The 22,171-nt window shown below is 36.8% G+C and overlaps 2 protein-coding genes across 2 annotated transcripts in view; both read right to left on the bottom strand.

Annotated features, from left to right (window-relative positions):
• Positions 1 to 314: 314 nt before the first annotated feature.
• On the bottom strand, positions 315 to 659 carry Smp_203540 (uncharacterized protein; the record flags this gene model as incomplete). The annotated part of the gene is made up of 1 exon (XM_018789044.1): positions 315 to 659. One exon carries the CDS (start codon positions 657 to 659, stop codon positions 315 to 317), a length of 345 nt encoding a protein of 114 aa, XP_018654526.1.
• An 11,268-nt stretch (positions 660 to 11,927) lies between these two features.
• The window catches only part of Smp_011830 (hypothetical protein), a gene marked incomplete at both ends in the record, with an annotated part of 15,692 nt that continues 5,448 nt past the window's right edge, over positions 11,928 to 22,171 (bottom strand). The window contains 4 exons of the mRNA XM_018789043.1: positions 11,928 to 11,976; positions 13,306 to 13,439; positions 15,232 to 15,367; positions 17,597 to 17,720. Of these exons, the coding sequence (XP_018654525.1) occupies positions 11,928 to 11,976; positions 13,306 to 13,439; positions 15,232 to 15,367; positions 17,597 to 17,720 (443 nt within the window). The remainder of the gene's footprint in view (positions 11,977 to 13,305; positions 13,440 to 15,231; positions 15,368 to 17,596; positions 17,721 to 22,171) is intronic.

Raw genomic sequence — 22,171 nt, 5'->3', positions numbered from 1 at the left:
ACAATTCCAGTTTTGCTATTTTCACACTAATCACATTACATCATTTTTCTACATTAAATCTTCCTCTACCCGATTTCACAACATTTAAGTTTTACTTGTTTTCGCTTAATTCATACGCGTTTGAGCACTGTAAGATTCTCACGAAGTTGCCCACCATTTCGTCTCAACGACCTTGAACGGCCTGGTATGAGGGGACTACCATATACTTGAAGTGATGCGGTGTGGCTGAGAGTTGGTTGGGGTGCATGGTTTTTACATCTCATATTTAGGTAGTCTATTGTCGTATTAAAATCACGAAATCATTTCAAAGAACATTAACTGACACTACAGTTTGGCCTGATTGTTGCTTTATAACTTGATATTGGAAACCAATAGCTCTGCAGAGCTTCATCGCTACTGTTGAAAACTTGATCAAGTTCATAAAATGACGTAACATCAGACGGGATGCCATAACATCGGCAAAGAGGACTAATAAAACAAGATAATAAACAGTAGGTGCCATAAGTATGACGCAATACGATGGAGCGTTCGTAAAATGTTATTCTATAGTTCAAAGACGAAGAATCGAAAGCCGATTTTTCGTGAATACGGTTTTTTTGTATCTGATTTCCAAATAATTGGTTGCTTAGATTATCACAATAACTTGTTGAATAAATCATCCTTACATGAAAAGAAAATGGGTGGTGTTAAAGTAATGAAGTCCCGATTGAGCCCGATACCCTATTCATTTTGTTTTATAAGGATGTTCCATAAGAACAATAAGCTTCACTGTTCAAATATCATGAATGTCGAAGGGTCACACCTAATTAGTTATTGGGTATATATCGAGAGAGCAAAACCATAAAACTGTTACTGACAATACTCACTAACCACTTAGCTTTTTTTCTATTGCAACGATCTATGCAAACATTTCACGAATGTCATATCGGAATTCTCGTCATGTTTCAGCGTATACACATAAATATATATACTTAAACACTCTGAAGTATAACTTTCTGATAGTACTTTTACTGTAAATTTGCAGAGTACTCATTTCTTATGTATAATGAGAATAAAATGCTTTGAATTCACAGGTAAGATTTTCGTAGTAGAATCTGACTTCAATTGTTCAACGGTACAGTTAGTTTTGTGTTCTTCCAAGTCTAATCCCGTTGTATAATCAAATACGTTTGGTAAGCAAATATAAAATGTCAGATACCAAACTCTTTCAGGTCATGAGTTTCAGACAGTCTCAGAGGATCAACAGTACAATGTGCAGAATTTGCTCGGAGTGTGAATTGTGTTAAGTGGACTCCATCGTAAGATATGTGTATTGAAGTATCAGGGTCGCTCACAGCACTTAGCTTTCTCTGTCAATCGCTGGTAACTCTCTGGATCGCTTGAAAAGCTGCTCATGCATATTAGTGGTTCACTCCCTCAATATTTATTTGCTTTGTAATTCGTTGCAATGTAAGCATAATATTCGATTGATTTGGAGAGGATAATACTCTTACATGGAGTTGGGGATCTATCTTGTATCGATTCTGACACGTGTGCATTTATTACTTCCACGTAACCAATTGTACAACTACTTCTAATTGTTTCACTTATTTTGTCAATAAAAAATGGTCATTTATACAGTCTTTCTGGCAAACTTCTTACAGATTGTTTTACTTGTATTTTTAGTCCGCCAGTGGCTACATTATATCGGGCTACTGCAGTTGGTTGATGTCCTGTACTTCACCGTCATCCAAGACTTTAATGAATTATATTTGAGGTACTATTTTGTTAGTCGCGTTTCCGAAGATTTTATCTTCCTGTTTTATTAATAAGGGGGTTTCATTAGAAACATTTTATGCATCGACGCTTAAGTGTTTTTGGGTATTTGACATTGATAGACATTAAGTGAGCTGGATTCTTTTGAAACTCATCGGCTTGACGACATAACTGGATAATGCTGATATTGAAATATGGTTTCATTAGTTCCTTCACTGAACACTGAAGCCTTTGTCATCCACAGACTTTAAATATTGTGTTGTGATCATTATGTTATTGCATTCTGTTGATTTAAACGAAACGTCCTGAAAGTTGAAATGTGTTATAAAAGCTTCACGATATTCCATAATAAAAAAAACTTTCCTCTTACTGTTGAATACATCAGACGTTAGTAGTATGCTTTAAAACGCTCGATAAACAGCGTAAATTTCTCCTTTCTTGATATTTACGCATTAAAGACAACAAAGAGTGTGTGAAAGTAGGAATAGAAAAGAGATTAGAAATGATGACACAGCTATCCAAAGGATGAGAAGCAAACTATTAAAGGTGGTGTAGCCACATCGGATTTGAACTGTGAAAATAATCTGTACAAGGTGATACCAAAGAGCCTTCATACTTTTCGAATACTACTCATTACTTTGTTTACAATTCATAATCACTTAAAAGACTAAAAACACACATGCCTGGTTTTGTGGGGCCAAGATCTTACTCCAATTAGATAGAATGAATGATTGTTGTCAAAATATACATCCTGTCTATCCTCGTATGTAGTACATGACTTAATCCGCATCGAAGTTAAGTAAGTCAAATACGAGAATGGATTTCGAATAAATATATCTTGTATACTCATTGATATAGACAGGAAATCGGGTGGATGAAGTAAAAATAGCACGCATTGAAAGTGGCTATAAGCCAACACACATTTATCAAGCCTTAATCATTATTTACAGTCAGACAAAAATAAGCTGCAAATATGTGATGAATAGGAAAAGAAGTGTATACACACATATGCTCATATAAAAACAGTTAAGCTTGATAAGTAGCCAATTACCAAGGTCAAAATGTGACTCATGATGAATAGGTAAATTGGCTTGTCCAGAAGCTAGAATAAAGTATAAGGGCCTAAGATATCAACCAACACTACAGTTTCATCCAGACTAATTTTGTTCGACTATAAATAATCAGAATTCATCTTACTGACCAGCCAAATGTGTTTTCTAGTCGAAGAATATATGCCATCTACGTCATCTCCTAACATTCTAATCAATGTTGTTTCGTCTGGCTCTATGTTTTGACCAATCCTAAGTTTGTTACTAGTGTTATTAGCATTATCTTATATAAACCAATATAAATTATTCCTGGCTTGTTCGTGAAATGGTGATGAGTTGATTGCGCGGTAGATTTTTGAATCCTCATTGAAATACCGGAATAGGTCCTTATGCCAGAAATGATGTATTAGTTTTGGAACCTGGATATTATGTTGTTGTGTGTTAATCTTTGACTATAGAGCCGAACCTTGATACTTATGTTTCAGATACCATCCTCGTACACAGTTTACATCTACCAAATGTATTTATGACCATAATATAGTTCTTGAGATATATCAGTGTTGCAAACATACACTTCAAGGACTACCTAAATCCTCAAAGTTTGTATTGACCTACTTTTACGACGAGAACGCGATTGCCGTAATGGAAACAATTATTATTATAACCAATTGTATTAGTGATTGTTTTACTGTACTTGTTTGTTTAACTGTACCAAAAACACTTCTCGTTCCGTTGTCCATCTTGTTCATGCGAACGCTCTTACGCTCTACCGTTTTGCCTGTAATCTTTGTCACGTCTCGGTATTCTTTCTATACAACAAGATCTCCAATAAATATATCTTATCTGGACCAATAACAGCCTTCTGTTTTTCGGCCTATCGAAGGATTCAAGTCGTTATCTGCCACGTGACCTCATTGTAGTGGTGATCTTAGTCAATCGCGACTCGACGTCATCTACATCTGGTGAACAAAATTTTCAAACACGTTTCAATCTTTGGCAACCTTTACAAAGAAGATTACGACGGTGAGTCTATTACTTATCAATCCACTTTTGTTGCACGTATTCGTGGCGATATTTTTCGAAATATAATATTCTGGCAACAACTCAATATGGTGGATAACGATAAGAAGAGCATTAATATAATAGACTCAGAAGTACAGGCAATGAGTCTTCGACCGGTCCCCTTTATCACTCACGATTCAGATGTTTGGTTCGTGGCACTGGAGTCTCAATAGGAGAATCGCTGTTTAACGAACCAACGGCAAAGGTACGCCTACGCTCTGGAAACTCTGCCTGGAGATCATTTAACTGCTGTCCGTGAGGTCTTCCTCCATGCAAATGTACCTAACGTCTACGATCGTCTCAAGGAGGCAGCCCTTAGACACTTCCTCCCGTCAAGGGAAGAACGATTGGAGACTTTATTAGAACGTCACCCGATGGGTGATGCTAAACCGAGCTACCACCTCACGTACCTGCAATCTCTTGCAGGAAATACGACAGCCGATTATGAGAACCACGATTAAGAACCACGGCTCAAATCCTTGCCAGCAAGTATGCAGCCAACTATTACGGCTCTGCTCGAGGACACCCCACTCAACCAGGTGGCCCTCATAGCAGATAAGATATTGGGACGAACTAGCATCCCAGACAACTAAATAGTTGACTCAAAATCACGTTCAAACATGGATCTCGGTGCTAGTCGACATATGACTCATGGGTATTAAAATGAATGCAATCACATCAGTCTCAGTTTCCGAGACCGATCCAATGTGCCAGAACCCTACGTCCCTCGACCCAGGTGACTCCCTCGTAATGCTGTACCAACTCGCCCTAAGCGGGCATCTTCCAAGCGACGCCAAAACGCGACTTCGGAAGCGAGTTCTGGTTGGTGCTGATTCCACTGTGCCTTCGGGGCTGGTGCACCACAAGCTGGAGAGTAAATGTGGCCGTACTCGCCGGCCCCTCACCTCAGGTTGGCCGTTTATTTTATGTGCATGGTTATCGCACTAACGCCAGGCACCTAGTGAATACAGGTGCCAACGTTTCTGTCGTACCTATTGGTAACAGTAAGTCTCAAGCTACGTTGCTTCGACTGAGCGCTGCGAATGACTCAGTTATTTCCTACCTGTGGTACACGAAAACTTACGGTTAACCTGAGCAACTTAAGACAGTATCCGTGGACGTTCATCATTGCCGATGTTCCCACAGACATACTCGGTATCGATTTCCTACAGCACTATGAATTGCTAGTCGATTCACATAGACTGCAGCTAATCGATACATCACTGAACAGCGAATTCATTGACTTTAAAGCTCACACAAACGCGTACCGAATCACAGGTATATTTCATTCGCGTAATGATGTATTAAACACTTTATTTCAAGGATCCCCAGATTAACTTAACCTCTCGAGGAGACTCCATCGGCGACGAATCGTGTGGTACACCACAGAGTCGTCTACGGACCACTAGTCACGGCGAAACCTCGCCGACTGGCACCGGGCAAATCGCCTTTCGCTAGACGTGAGCTCGACAATTTATTAACTACTGGTATTACTCGTCCTTCTCACAGTCCCTGGGCCTCACCTCTTCACATGGTACGAAGAAAGGATGGGGTTAGTTGGAGACCAGGTGGAGCATTAAACGCAGTTACGCGTCTCGATAGCTACCCTATCCCCCATATACATGACATCACGGCATCACTCAAGGGCACGACTATTCTTTCCAAAATCGATCTCGTACGAGCATATCATCAGACCTCATTCGCTCTTGAAGACATGGAGAAGACCACTATCACGAACCCTTTCGGTCTGTTTAAGTTCCTACTAATGCCATTTGGATTACGGAATGCTGCTCAAACTTTCCAAAGGTTTGTCGATAGCATAGTACGAGACCTAGGTTTTGTTCACGTCTATATTGATGACCTGTTAATCGCATCATCAAACGTAGATGAACATTATCAGCACCTAACACTGTTATTCCAGCGCCTTTCGGATAACGGAATAATAGTCAACTTCGAAAATTGTGAAATTGGGAGAACGGAAATAAAATTCTTAGGTCATGTTGTTAAGCAAGAGGGTATTCTACTTTGTGAGGATAAAGTACGTGCAATAATGGAGCAGTCGTGATCATAGTCAATCGCGACTCAACGCGGCACGACGCACCCATTCGTGATGTAGCGCCTTTCAATGAGGTGTATCAAGAAAAATTATTGTGATAGACATCAATGTCGACAACACGAAGAACTATTATTTTGAAGACTTATTTGCCACTACAGATCACTCCATCCCTATTGGGATAGGGATGACCCTACGACATTGCCAGCCAGGAGTTTAAACCCAAAGAGCTTGTCGCTGATTAACCCTCTTCAGATAGCTTTCTATGTTCGGTAGCATCTAGCCGTCTTTTTATAATGAAATTGCAAGCGCACGTTGAGGAAAACCAGTACGTGTATAAGGACACAAAACGTTGGGAAAGAGAAAAGTAAACTTGAATACATGGGTATTAATAACATGAGATAACGTAAAATATACTTTGCACGAAGATTTTTCTTTCCAATTTTCTCGATGCCACAGGTATCTTAGTTTGACAACACTTTACCAGAAACACCTATATTTGAATCGTGCCCACTCAGTGAAATTAAAAGTCATAGGCGAGGAGGTTGGAAGTTATATTTGATAGATTATCAATATATCGAGGAGTGACTGGTTTAAACTGACTAGTGATCGCAGGAGAAATTGAGGAGGGCGTTCCCACTCGTGATCTGATGCGGATGCACGGCCAAGCGTCCTCAGCTAGGTGAGTCTATTTAAAATAATGTGGTCAACATCTAATGTCGAACACTTACAAAGCTATTGATTTTGGGGACTTATATACAGCTACAAATCACTCCCCTCCTACGAAGTGGCCAGTCAGAAGTTTAAACCCAACGAGTTTGTCGTTGTTAAACACTCTTCTGATAGCTTGTTGTGTTTAGCAGCGTCTGGTCGTCTTTCCTCACTATAAGGGGTCATGAAGTACAATATAGTAATAAGGAAACAAAGTACAATCAAAATTTCGGTTCCTCATAAAATCCGTCGTTCTTTTTATCGTCTTTTACAGCCGTCTTTACCAGGCCATCAAAATCTTTCCGAGAGGAGCTTGCCGGTCACTCGAATAACTGGATTTTAAAGTAAGTGCAAGTTTGTGAAGACGTTGTGTCGAAAATATTTCGACACAGTTGGGCGCTGTTCACTTGTAAATGTGTCATATGGTAAAACTTCTTCACCTCTTTCCATTTGTTATTTGTTCCGTAGCTTCAAATTTGTCGAGAATAGCTCGTGTTGATGGAGATCCATTTCTTGGGAACCGTCCAAAGAAGTTATACAAGACAAAGCGTTTGCAACTGTCTTGTTTGTCACAGAAATGTGTTGCATCTCTGAAATGAAGTGTGAAGTGTATCCGAGTGGTTGAACCTTTCGAGGAGAGTACCTGCCTGAATACGAGCTTAGAAAAAGCGTGAGTGTTTCGCGGTCGGCATACAGAGTCGATTGTCGGCCTTCCACAGAGTGTTGTAAACGTTGTTTGGCATAATACATGGCTAGGTGTCCCTTGCAGAAAGTGCTACACCTTGATTAGGTGTAAAGCAATCGTCTCAAGAAGAATATCAAAGGTTGTCACGCGTTAATAGCCCAGTGTTGTAAAACTCCTCTAATTGCCGAGCCGAATGTGTCTAACACGATAGGAATGGGTGATTGATGTCTTAGTTTGACAACCTAGTTGCTTTCGCTACAATTTCCTCAACTTTGGAGAGTGCTCTATTCGCATCACCGTTCAAATTGATGAGTTCTACATTCCTAAGAGGTTGGTCGGTTAAGAGTCTCGCGAGGGACGCACAATTTGACATGAGCCGTCGTTAGAAACTTAACAAGCCGCTGACTGTCGTCGGCTCTGGATATCGCAGAATGGCTGCCACTTTTATTTCAGGGAAGTGCCTACCTTGAGCATCGGTGGTGTATCTTAGAAAATCTAGGCAGTTGGTCCCTCTCTGATATTTCGGAATGCTTATATTATTACCGGGTTTTGCATGGAGATTTTTGAAAAAACCATTCATACTTTTAGAATAACTGTCAACTCGTGAATGTGAGGCAACGGGTAACGATTGAAAGTGGACAAAATCAACAATCGGACGCCAATCACTGCTGTCCTCTCCAGGACAATGTTCAAGGGAGATGCCTATGGGCTATCCAATGGCCGAATAATTCCTAACTCTACCATGTGGTCAAGTTCGTTTTTGGCCAACCTTAGCTTTTCGGGAGGTAGTTCACACGCTTCCGAAATTACAAATGGTCCTATTGTCGTGGTGTGTAACATTACGTGTTACAAAAGGTTGTTTTGGTCGCGTTTAGTACAGTTTAGGGTGCTTGTCGAGTACAGAGTTCTCAGCAGTTTCTGGAAGACTTACCATAATTATCATGCCGCCAAACATCGATCACGATTATCTGACTCTCGTAGCCTTAATACAGATCTTCTTGGTGATGAACTTCCATGACGGTTTCGGAAGCACCTATGATTGTGATGAATATTAAGACAACGAGTGAAAGAATGGCAGTGATCTGTAACGTCATTTTAGCTTGAAAGGAAGTGATGTCTTAACCGGTCGCTGTCAAAGGTTCGTTGAACAATGGTCTCACGTATACGTAGCAATATCTCTGTTGCTGAGCCGTGTTACAACTCGATGCTGTGAAAAAGTTGATCTAACCCTTGTCGGCCGGTTGGGTTTTCACCTTTAAGGGCAGCCATTTTTAAGGTTTCGTAAAGTATATAAATATAACTGGTAAGACATGCTTCGTATGATGCACTAGTTGAAGCCCCGCCCTCACTACTACGGGAAATCGCTCGCGTGAGTCTGTAAGGCCCTGCTCGTGGACATTTGCTTCCGCGTGGCTGAACGAAGCCTCGATATTATCGTGCGAGAATGCCATGACTTGAAAGGTGTGAATCAGAAATCTTAAACCTAAACAACGTTTGTGTCTGTTCTGTTACGACGAAGATAAGATACACAAATGGGCAAGAAAAAGAACCAAAACAATATCGAAGTATGTAAAAACAGAAATTGAAAAATGGTACAACAAGAGACAGATTCCCAGTTTATTGTTAAAGATATCACAGGTATTCGAAGTTTGACAAGGCCCCTACAAATAACAATTGTATGATCGAAGTGTTTTAACCCAGTTAAATCAGAAGCCAGAATTGAAGTGATTCGGAGATATATTTGGGAAGCTATCGATATGTCGAGAATACATTCATTTCACGTTTGTCCATTATTATTATCATTAGTTGTTCCCACTGAACCCCCATCTCATCAGATAGCGTTTTTTCATATCCATTCTTTCTTAAAATTGTACCAAACACCGTTTATTTAGCACACACTCAGAAATTAAATATCTTCAAGTCGAAAAAAATTTATGTAGATCAAAGTTAGCGTACAGTAGGTAGATGTGTTAAGAATTGGTTATCAAAGTCTTGACTAGACTAATCAGTCAATGTCGTCTGTAACAGTTATATCGAAAATTATATCGATGTCCAATTGTAACAACGGATTCAAGGTTTTATAGAAAAATATCGTGGATCCACTTTCAAATAGTTTGCGTAATATCGTGAAACTTAGAAGCAATGTCAATTGGCAATGGTTCTCTGATCATATCAACGTTTGTACTGTGTTCACTGATCACTTATTTCTCCTTATGCTCCAGGAATATCTTTTCATTGCATCCTCTGTTTATGAGTTTTGGATTTCTGTTCTTTATGTTTAATGGTATAGATGTACTAAGTGAAAACATTTTCAGTCCCTTGAAATCCAGGTCTAAAAAGGTACGAGTTTTTTTTAAAGCTGTTGAAAGTGTGAGGGTGTTATTTTCTGTACGAAGGTTTGGTTTCTCGGGAAGAGAATCCAACCCCACACAATATTGGGTGGGTTGACGATATCTCCCTATTTTGGAGAAGTTTGGGCAAATTTTGGGGTTGTTTCGAAATAGATTTGGCATTTTCGCCTTAGAATTTGAGGAATGTCTGGAGGAAACATCAAAATTATACAGGATTCTGAGGAAATATGGGGAGAACCTGAGATTCCCTCAAAACTTTGGGGATTTCTGTCTGGTCTGAGGAGATTCGAGGCTTTTGTGTTATTTCCCCAAAGCTACAAAATTTTCTTCAAAATAGTAAGATTGAACAGTTACATTATACACAAGGTGGGGGGTTCAAGCTACAAAACACTGAGTAAAATAGTGTTTCTCTTCCGTCTTTATCTTCGCCTCTGTTTCGAACTTCATCTGCGTTTCTGCCACCATCTGTAATGTTTCCTTCTACATGGTTTATTAATAAGCTAGAGTTTTGTCATCGTAATGGTTGACTGAGGCACAAACGATAAAGGTTATACTCCAAATATATTGCATTACACGAAGCGATAAAAACGGGTGGGCATACTGTGAAGACAGCACTGACATTTCGTGTTTGTATATTTAATGTTATTATCGGAGGATATATTTGATTTTCTAATATCCTCTTGAAGACAACTACTGACGTAACTGGGGTCATAAGCCAAGGTACCATCTCAGATCGAACAAAATAGTAATGCACAGGCTACAGGAAATAAAGCTGAAAATTTTCATGCAGTTTTTTGAATCTGTTGACCTGCATCAGGAATCATACCTGCAAAGTACGATCCCACGACAACTAGTTTGTTCCAAAAAGCTATACAATATACGTGTCTTATAAGAATCGAATTTTTATCCGATCGATGATCATTTACGTTTCAGTTTCTCTGAGCAAATAAGTGGGGTGTTTTCACTTTAACTTCACACACCTTGCGTAAACTTTTCTACTATGTAAAAAAACAAGGAGCTCCAAAATTGTTGTTCCGAACAAATTTTAGAATGACCTTGCTGATTTCTTACTTAGCACTCATAGACTTTGTGCTGTTCTTTAAATCACTCTTTACCCACCAAACAGACATCATCAACGGAGAGTCTGACGCAGGTGTGCTTTGATACAAGTTCTCACACTATTTTGGCACCACAAGATAGAAATAACAAGTTGGATTTTTGTTTGAAGTGTATTTCTGAAAATGAATGATTACTCAGTTAATGGGACATTCCAATAAACATTCTATCTCAGACTCCCGGGAACCATATTTCATCTTGTAATCAGAGTTCACAATTTTCCATTCTAATATGATCTAAACTGAATACCAAATGTTTCACTTTCGAAATCCATGCCGAAAATTCAAGATATATACCGCTTTCCTTATTTTGTATCTTAATTACAGATAAAAGCCCACTGGATACTCGAGTCTCTTTCAGTATTATTTATTTTCATTGGTTTTATTGGAATTTACGCCAACAAAATATTAAACGGAAAACCGCATTTCGCCACATGGCACGGACTTATAGGCGCAGTCGCAGTATTTTACTCTGTCTTCCAACTATTTATGGGTTTAGTGTTTCACTTTACTTATAATCTCTGGAGAAGCTTATTGGCTTACAGTAATGGAAGGTTTCTTCATGCTGCATCTGGTGTGGTGTTGTCTTGTCTTTTATCTCTCACTTTCATACTTGGTCTTTATACAACTTGGTTTAAAACATATGTCGTTTTATATTTTAATTCATTTAGTCCTTTAGTCTTGTATTTATGTGTAGTTGTAGTTACCCTGAGCACTTTCAAAGTTTTTCTGCAGGTAGTTACGAAGTTCTGCAAATGTTTCAAAATAAAACTACTTAATTCTCAGAGAGACGTACAAAGATAAAATTTATATGGTATTTTAATTGCGCCTGAGTCCTTATGTTTATCGCTATTATTGCTTGTACTAATTTCGTCTATTTGTCTTAATATTAGTTTATAAAGATCTGTGCTAGGGATTTCTCCTTATGATTTCTGAGTTTTTTCCTACAACCCAACTACTCTTTCAAAATAATGTCCAACAAATATTACTGTAGTGGATTGATTACAACAAATTTATCTATAGAATAAAGTTGTTTTAAGTGAACTAATAGTATGGAGAAATAGTACGACTTGCGTAAAAATAAAATTAAACATAGCACATATCGTAATCATGCAGCTTTAATAAATCAAAATTTGCGATTCTGTGTTATTTGGCTTTGTCAAATAAATCCACTGATCTCGATTCAACTGCCTCCCTAAAAGAGAAAAAACAGTATTCTTGTGTGATTTAAGATGTCATTTACAATCATAGTTTAGTTAGTTGCTTGAATTTTGTTCTTATTGCTCTTATTTAAAGCAATTCACTCAACCTCCATCTTTCGACAAAAAGTTTATTGAAAGCTTGAGTAAAAAATTATCTTTCCAGTGATTCTAATCTACATGTGCCATTTCAATAGCATCATATAAAGGCCGTTCATATGACTGATAAATCAAAGTGGAAACTTGTATGGTCTCATAAATTTATACTGTAAGCTAGTAAAAGTGTTCCTCATCGGTTGGAATTGGCGAATGTTACAACTATCAGTTTGTAATATGTTTTATGTTCTGAAGACATTCGCACAACACCCTGATCACTTGGTCTTAACTATATTATGTAATGACTTTAAGATTCCATCATCAAACGAAGTAACCGATCCTTGTATGCTTGAAGGTAGAATCTTAGTTTATGCCTAGAAAAGACTTTTACTTCTCATCTGAGTTGATTAAACTCTTTATTGATCTAGATTATGCATTCTCCAATAATGACAAAGTTTAATAAAAAGTCAGTTTTTTTCTGTTTGACCAAATGTACAGACATAGGTACAGTAGTCGATCATTTTGGTTTCCCCTAAAACCTAAGCAAAGAAGAATATCTGACTCATAGTTTTCCTGATCTGAGCCAAGTAAACCAATAGTGATGTGGGTCTATTCTCTCAATCATCTGTCCTATGAAGCAAAAAGAGAGTTAATGGCTAGTTATGTAGTTGATGGTATCAGTCAATTGGCAAACAGATGCCTATCGGATGCAATCTATTGCCGAACTTAGCCTGTTGACAAAACAACAATTAAGATTAGAAAATGCTATACGACTTGTTTTTCCTCATGAATTTTTGAAGGCTAATTGCTAACAGCAACAACACGATATATTCGGAAAAACAAGCAGAAACGTTCAACGTGTTTAGTTCAAGTTGACTGAATATCTAATTAACTCTCGGATCACGAATCCTTTTTTAAGAAATGGGACTATATGAAAAATCATGCTTAAAAAGTGTATGAAAAAACATTCTTGTACAATATCTATCGCTGGTTTTTTAAAATAGAATATTTATCATAATGATGAAGAAAGCGAAATAGTAACTTTTGATTAATTCTAAGCGTTATGTTCCGAGTACTGACTAAATTGATCCATCAATACATACATCATGGCTAAGACAGTCCTTAACTTTGAAGTACCGCATCGTGGTACAAGGATAATAATAAACTATGGTTCTATTGGGAATTTTTCCCATTATCGGTGTAATTGATTCAATATGGTTGTCACTTACCTATACCTCTCTATGATATAAGCAATGCCGTCACTTATACTGGTAGAAAATTGTTCTCGAGACCGTATGGCAATGTTTATGATTTGTTTAGTTGTAAGTTTTCGTCTCAGCAGATTCCCAGCGATTGTATATAACTAAAAGAAAGCGTAAAGGATATACAATTAGTTCATTCTTGCAGCATAAAAATAACGTGTTTCAGTTTCATATTTCTCCTAAGTATGAAACAGTTGTTATCTGAATGGTGGAAATTATTAACCTAATCAAAAGCACCTCCATTTTAACGTGATGATAAAATAATCCGTAGATTTGTCGTGGTAAGACCTGTCACTTTCAAGCGTGCTGATTTGTATAGCTGTATCTTTTTACAATTGGTAAAACAAGCTGCTTTTTTACTACCGCTTCACAATCGACTGAACAAAAGTTTGTTCAACTTATATATATGTAGAATGTTCCTTTGTGCCTTTCATGACATTAAAAGCCACGGGCAGTAATATACCGAAGTTGTATAAATATAGCTCAAAGTCCCGACCGTTGCTGATACCTTGACGTGGTGGTCGGGCTTGTCTATCATGATGAACCAATCGAGCTATACTGTCTGGAACAATCGTTCCTCATGGTCTTAACATGCTAGACAGGTCGGTTGAAGAGCGGTAAGACTAAAAGCAGCAAACCCAAGGTCCGAAGATGAATTCGTACTGCTGACTCTACAGATGTGTGATGGCAGTAAGATGTTTCTTTCAAAAAACCAGCATAAAAGCGATGCTGCCTTCCCACAAGGAGGGGTCGGGTTAGAAAAAGTCGACCCTAAAAGTGCACACCTCGCCTTATCCCACGGATAACCGTCTCCTGCGTTAAGGTCTCAACAACTACCGAACTAACACAAAAATTGCTCAAAAGAAGGTCGTGTGTGACCGATCTCAAGCAGTTGTCCCTTGGGCACTGCGGTCACTCTCAGATCACTAAGACCACATCTAACCCAATTTCATTTTCAGGTACCTCCAGAAGAACCCTTCCGCGGTGTGGGCAAATGGGGAAATGATAACTACCCTCATACCTCTAAAAGCACTCAAGATCACTGTATTCATAAAGAGTCTCGTTCTTCAATTCCTATTACTCCTCCCACCTCGACTTTTAACACTAAACTTAATCTTTCGGTTTCCTCCTCAAGTGTCGCCATGGCCAACGATTCTGATACGCAAAACACTTTCCCAGGTCTACTGAAACCTCGCTCCAAACTACACATTGGAGCCTTCAACGTACGTACCCTAAGCCATATCGATCAACAGGCCTCCTTGGCTAAGGCCCTAGAATCTCGTACCATTGATGTATGCTGTGTCTCCGAAACACACATACAAGATCCTAGTGTGGTCATTTTTGGCTAACCATGATGTCATGTAGAAAATCACAAAAATGTTTTACGATGGTATAATACTTCTAGACCATCTTCAAAACCGAACCAAGCACTTAATTTTCTTATTGACCGACTTATGGCATAATATTATGGTTTCCTGATAATTAAAGACTTGTAGCTTTATGGCTTATATGGTCTTTACTGACAGTAGATTCACATGGGAACTAGTAGATAAGGTGTACTTCAGTAATGCAGCACAATATCATGGACTTTGATGTCCAGCTGAATATTACAAGTCTATAACTGTTCATTATCTTTTGTAAAATAATTCATGACAGTAACCGGAAGATTTGGAACTTGCTTTCCATATTTGAAGAAATACGAAAACCTTAAACGTACTGTTAATGAACACTACATATTGGTATGAGGTCTTTTTGCGAGTTGATAACTACTTGATGTCTATCATCTGATACCACTTTCTGGAAACATTATTCACTCAAGACAATTATCCTAAAGCTTGACTTTAAAAATAAAAAAATGATGATCAACCATGTGATGACATTAAAATAACTTACCACTCCATCATCTTTCGAGTATAGCAGAATAATTTTACCAGATTCAGAATGACAATGAGATTGTAGGTTCCATTTATCGAATAGACGATATGAGAATATTGCAGCATAACTTAATAGTCGATCCTTGTCCATATTACTTGTGAGCAAAATATACAAAAAACGACATGAAAACTCAACCAGTAGTTTACGCAGTTTTATATCCGAACGAAGAATAAAGAATGGTAACCGCTAGGGATTACTTATGAACTATTATTATATATATTCTTACGGGATAACTATTAAGTAACTAGATTATGTGTATATTCATATTATTTTTACCATAAGCTTTTATTTAACCTATTGGGTACTGCAGTATGATTTACCAACTTTGACTTATCCCCGATTTACCAGTTACGGTATCAAATACAGCCACTTTTGGCTTGATCTCGTTTAATTATCATTTTTCTTTTCATGTCATGATGCGCTCTGGCCTATTTGTGTATATAACCAGTATGTCTGGAATATACGATTCATACGGCAGAGGATGGTATTTGTGCTCTGGAATGAATTGGCAGGGCTTAGGCCAGAGGCTGCTTTACAGAAGACCAATAAGGACTCGGATTAGACTCAAGGCTGGTCGTGCTGGTTAGCTCATCATTGGTTTAGCATAGGGACAATTTCACATAAGTCCGTGTTCTGACTGGCGATTTTGTCACGTGATAATTGACAAGGCTATAAGACATAACACGCCGTGACTTTCGGTTATTTATTTTTTGTCGAATCATAATAATACTATAATGGTCGATTTAAATTAAATCTTGACATACAGTGAAACCTATTTTTACCAAGGCCAATATTGATAAATTTACTTTTAAAATCAGTGTAATAGTCAAATATGAAAATAATCATTTGAAGATAATCAAACGAAAATACTTCTATTACACTTTAACAAGTAGGAAACACTAAAAAATTCTCCTGTGTTTCTATATATTGGATTACTGTTGTAGTATCTGAATTTCAACACTGAGACAGAAAAATTAAAATGTTACTTGTCTAAACATTTCCAATTTTTTCTTAGATCAACTTCAATCACATAAAAATCTTCAGTTAACTGGTTTGTATCTATGATTGTTTCCATTTTCTCAAGATCCTTTGAAATTATTATACGGCGAAAGAGAGAAACCGTCCATCAATTAAAGGAAGAGTATACTGCGTAGCAGTTCGTTCTGTTCTACTTTACGGCTGCGAGACGTGGCCATTAAGAGTAGAAGATACTCGTAAGTTACTAGTGTTTGACTACAGATGTCTTAGAAATATTGCTCGCATCCTCTGGGACCACCAGTTAAGTAATGGTGAGGTTAAACGCGGGGTATTGGGGAATGATGGTAAACCAGTTGATGAGGTTGTGAATCTTCATCAACTGAGATGGTTGGTCCACGTGTTACGTATGCCTGAACACCAATTACCACGACGCACAATGCTACGTTGTAGCTGACTGGATTCTTAAAGTTCAATAATATCGACTTCTCCATTGGGGGTAACAGGCGTAAGTAAGTAATAATATCGACTTCATTTACTATTTGTGACCTCTTTGATTTTCGACAGTATGTGTATACGAACCTAAAACCTGTTCAGAAAACTAGTAAATATTACTACCGGGTCTTCAATGTTTCTACTAACTGATTCTCCCTTCATATAAAAACAAAATCTCATTATTTTGGCTACTGCTAAAATTTTAGGAATATATTTCACATTAAGGCCTTTTCAAGAAGTGACGTTGTTAGAGAGATAGTTTTGACCAACCATAAGTAACTGTTCACTAATGCGTTAACATCATTTTCACTCTTGATAGCTCTGTTAGTAAACTCGTGATATTTTCATAGTCTGTTCTCCATGTAATTGTAGGCTATGAGTTCTGCTTATAGTTCATCTACAGAATTGCCTTTCATAAACTCACAATTCTACGACATAATGAACATATTGAGGTTATGGTTTACCAGGTATGAATTTCAATAGTTTAAGATTTTTTAAGCTTTCATTACTCTACCTTAGAGTGTCTGAAGTCTTATTTCATGAATGGGTTCACATAGTCTCTTCTACAAGTGGGAAAATACTCCAATGAAAAACAGTTTTTTGTCTCTACATGACTTTGGAAATATGCTAGAGAAATAATTTTATAAACGACACTCCTTGAAAGTACTTTTGGGTAAGGAATTCGCATTAAGATATGGTGATAACTTTTATTCGAGTCTAGTGTAGTTGCATGTGTATGCGCATTGAATATATATATTCTAATAACAACACACTTAGAATTTGATTTTAATCAACAAAGACCAGAATATTTTTACTTATGAATAACTTCAGAGTGAAAAATTTTGTAACTTACTCAACTTCTATCTTTTTAACTATCGCCACTCCTATTACTGGTCGTGGATTATTTACATCACAGCTAGGTTTATCGAAGTTAACAGATGTTCTGATGTGATGCAGTTTGGTGTTTAACATGTTAACTAGAAAATTAAAACAAAAGTATCACGATTATTAACTAGTTAGATAAGAGACGGATTGGAATATAGTATGAAAAGCTAGTTAGTCAGTAACATATTCTATTTTGTGAACATTTTGTACTCTAGTTAGGTTTTAAACGCATTATGTGTTTATGTTAGTTTCAACTTTTTAACAATATTATTGACATAATACCTTTTACCTGATGTTAAACCTCGTGCAACATCACACAAACGTTTCTTCATCGGTTTCTGTTAGAACCAACTATGAACATCACGACACGTAAGAACTATTCATCTTTCTTCTTGTTGAGTATATTATCTAGGAGAAGGGAACGACGGCTTAACAAAATCTAATATTCTTGTTTTATTGTACATGTCCAGATATCAATATTTTTAAGTAACTAAGGAGATTGATGTATCTAAAACAAAACAGAATATACAATATTGAGGAACATTTCAATATTATTATCAGCTGACAAAGTTTACCATGATCTCGCCATTTCTTTACTAGTAAGAAAGTGAAGAGTGATACCATTGGAATTTGGCATAGTTTTGTTAAATTGGGAGTATGTTTCTTAATTTAGTTGTTTAGCATGTTCGTGTCATAGCATAAGTGTTTTAAATTTTTTTTCAAATCGTTTCTTAGTTCTAAAAATCTATCTTATTCAATGAGTTTTTAATGAGTAACTTTCGTCACATTTCACGATGGAATAAATTTTTCACTGTTTTACACCAGAACAACATCAATCCTATTGAAAGTATTCTGCTAAAATCAGTCACACCTCGATCTAGTGACACGACACAAGTTTGTTCAAATCCACGAGACTGTATATCGACCTTAATTGACCAGTTGAAAACTTAAGGTATTTCAGTGAGAAAATCTACACGGAAAGAGTAGTTTCGTTAGCACTATTAAGTACCTAGGTATATTAAGTAAAACTTGTCTACTTTATAAATAAATAAATATATATATATATTGTTGATAAAAACAGGTAACGAATTTCCAAACGATGTATTTTGCGAAATTCCTTTACAATTTTTCATTTTACCTTAACCTCTATGTTCATCAGTGGTAAGGTGTAGTTAAATTTAAGGTTACTACTTGTCTATGTTTTTTGCCTAGCTTATTCAACATACCTTACGTGGGCATTTTGTGTATCAGCCATCTACATTAATCATTAATGATTTTAACGATATAGCCTAGAAGTTTAACATAATTCAGATTTAATCAATAACGCGGAAAAAATGTCGTCAAATAACAGGTATGGTAAAGTTATAGATTACGATGGAATAGATAAATGTAGTAAATAAACCAGAATGCAGGCAATATGGGAAGAACTGAAGTGTTTATTGTGTATGAAAAATGAACTACTTCAGAGAAGGCCTTAGCGACCATACTAATCTTTATTCTCCGGTGTATTTTTCCTACTTAGATCTACATTTCCAAATAACACAAGCATTTTCCATGATATTAGACTAGCTCAATACTAAGCTGTAATTGAGATCCGGAGTACACTGTGTGAAAGGTTGGTAAAACTGATAATGAATTAAATCAGTTCACTTCCAATTAGGCAACCACATTTGTTTTTTCGCGTTGTTGAGGCCAAATAATAATATATATTCTGAAAAGTCTTTCAGAAACCATGGCATTTTTTGGCATAATCAAGTCAACGTAAGTGGAGAGGTAACGTTTAAGGAATAAGAGTTCAATAGTCAAGCAGATGTAATTCATCTTTTTTATATTTACCCAAAATTTTTAAGAGTTGTCAATAATATGAAATCTAAGGTGCATTCATAATGTGTTATAAGGGGTTACATTGTTTCAAAGTACGGAATTATTGATGGAATATGCACCTTTATAGTCATAAATCATTTCATCTTGGAATTCCCATTAATAAGTGGTTCATAATGGATATAGATTCATATTAAAAGGTGGAATAGTATCATACATTTCATATTGTTGCCTTGAAATATAAGTCAAATAGTTTTAGAACCGAATTTCACCTACAGTTCTCACAACATTTTTCTGTTTATTATTAAATCGGTTTGCTCTGGTGATATCAGATTGCGGTAATAAATGTGAATACGGTCAGTTGGAATATATTTCGAATTAGATTTTTTAAAGCTGTAACTTAAGTCTATGCAAGCAATACTTACTTTATGAGATGATATAAAGTCACTGAAAAACAATATTTTGTGCTTCCTTCTTCAATTCAGTCTAGAAACAATATTTTCCTGATAAAGTTTCGCTTGTATTATCTATCTAAAATTCATTCATAACTGTTCATAACATCTGAGAAACCTAAGAATATAGTTCAACAAGGCAGATTCCGTATTTATCGGGTATCCTGCAAATTATTCAAAAAATCGCTACCGTCTTATAAAACATTCATTATTCATAAGGGAAAAAGCAACATCCTGAAGTACAACACGGAGAACACTAACCTAATCACACTTGATGAAGAAACTCTGTAAGAGGTGAAAACGTTCACGTACCGTGGAAGCATCATCAGTGAACAAAGAGGATCTGATGCAGACGTGAAGGCAAGGACAGGCAAAGCAAGGACAGCATTCCTACAGTTGAACAATATATGGAACTCAAAACAACTGTCAACCAATATCAAAGTCAAAATCTTCAGTACGAACATCAAGACAGTTCTACTGAACGGAGCTGAAACGTGGAGAACTACTACAACCATCATCAAAAATGTAATGGCATTTGTTAAGGGTTGTTTGTGCAAGATAAGGTCCGTTGACTAGATACCATCAGCAACAGTCTACTATGGGAGAGAACAAACCAGATACCAAATGAATAGGAAATCAAGAAAAGATGCTGGAGGTGGATGGGATACACATTACGGAAATCACTATCCTGCATCATGAGGAAAGCACCAGCTCGGGATCTTGAAGGGAAACGGAAAAGGGGAAGGCCAAAGAACACACTGCACCGAGAATTGGAAGCATGATGAACAGCAAGCGGAAACAACTGCAAAGGATTGCCCAGGACAGAGTTGAATAGAGAATGCTGGTGAGCGGCCTATACTCCTTCATGAGGGGTAACAGGCCTAAATAAGTGATAACATATGAAATGGATGAAACATCGTATTGCATCTTCTTTACGAAAACTACTTATAAACATTTTCGTGATATAGTCGGCATATAATCAGTCTAAACTTACTGGTAATGCAGTATCCTTGATATATATTTATGTACATTTAAATGTTTAGATGACTGAATATAGATCATTGAAGTAGTACCTAATATCACTACTCGGATTATTAGAGTTAAGTGATTTTGTAAATGTGTTTTAATGTTTTTTAAGTTACATACTGTCATATGATATGTATCTATGTGACGAGTTGTCTCATGAAAACAGTAGTCTGTCTAAATTTATGTCATCATAATTTTACCATTTAATTGTTAACAAACATGTTCATTGTTTTAAACAACGTGGGAGATGCTGAGATCTACTACAGTGAATTATTTGTAACATAGATTGATTTCCAATTCTTTACTCAGTAGTAATTGTATTTCAACAGATACTTTATATGTATTATAACTAATTTTAATTAAATGAGTTTTACAAAATACGCAAAGATTATTATCCTTCAGCTGATATAACACAAAATCTCTACCACAATTAATATGCTAAAATTAAGTTCTACGTTAAAAGCTTGCATTTGACTTTGAATCTTAAAACAGCAAATGCACAACGAACAGAATCATTGGCAATATTGTTTGATGGTTACATATTACTACAGTGATGGGTCTTACTTTATCTCATTGTTTAGTGATATATTCACTCTCATTGTAACCATAGACTAGCTAGTTTGCGTTCATTTATGTCTGTAAAGTCTGTTAAGACTGTGAGTAAACCTTGAGTGGTTTTAATAATAAAAGGTATTGTGACATAATTAGAACAAACATGAAAATAAAGAATTATCTAGGTGTTTGATAAAAAAAGTTATTTTATTTCTATGAAATTATGCATGGCGTTGACATTTACACTCGGATGGGACAGCGTATCAAACTCTTCACCATATAGATTTCCAAATCTTTTGAAACTAGACAACGCTTTTCATCACGTAATTCTGCTTTCTTACTCGATGCGTTTCTGTTCTTTTGATAAAGTTTATTATTTAGATTTATAGTTCTCTGGAATCATAAGTCAGTCATTCGCTGACTTTCAACCACATTCTTCACTGAACCAATCATCACTAGGTCTCATACTAATAACACTTATATAGCATGTGTATGTATGACTAATATGACTTTTGAATTCACTTAGTATTGTTTGTTTGGATCTTCCCATCGATGTGTTTAGGACTGCAACTGGTCAGTCTCTAATTGGCATATGTGCATACTGTGCGTATTGCCTCGATATACCTTAATTCACAAGCATGGTAAGCAGAGATGGATAGTGGCTAGCAGTGGAATCCAGGACGCGCGTTTCG

This window comes from Schistosoma mansoni, chromosome W, assembly GCF_000237925.1.
Source record: "Schistosoma mansoni strain Puerto Rico chromosome W, complete genome".
NCBI classification, from domain to species: Eukaryota; Metazoa; Platyhelminthes; class Trematoda; order Strigeidida; family Schistosomatidae; genus Schistosoma; species Schistosoma mansoni.
The sequence above is the reverse complement of the archived record's forward strand: the minus strand, read 5'-3'. Positions and strand labels throughout refer to the sequence as shown.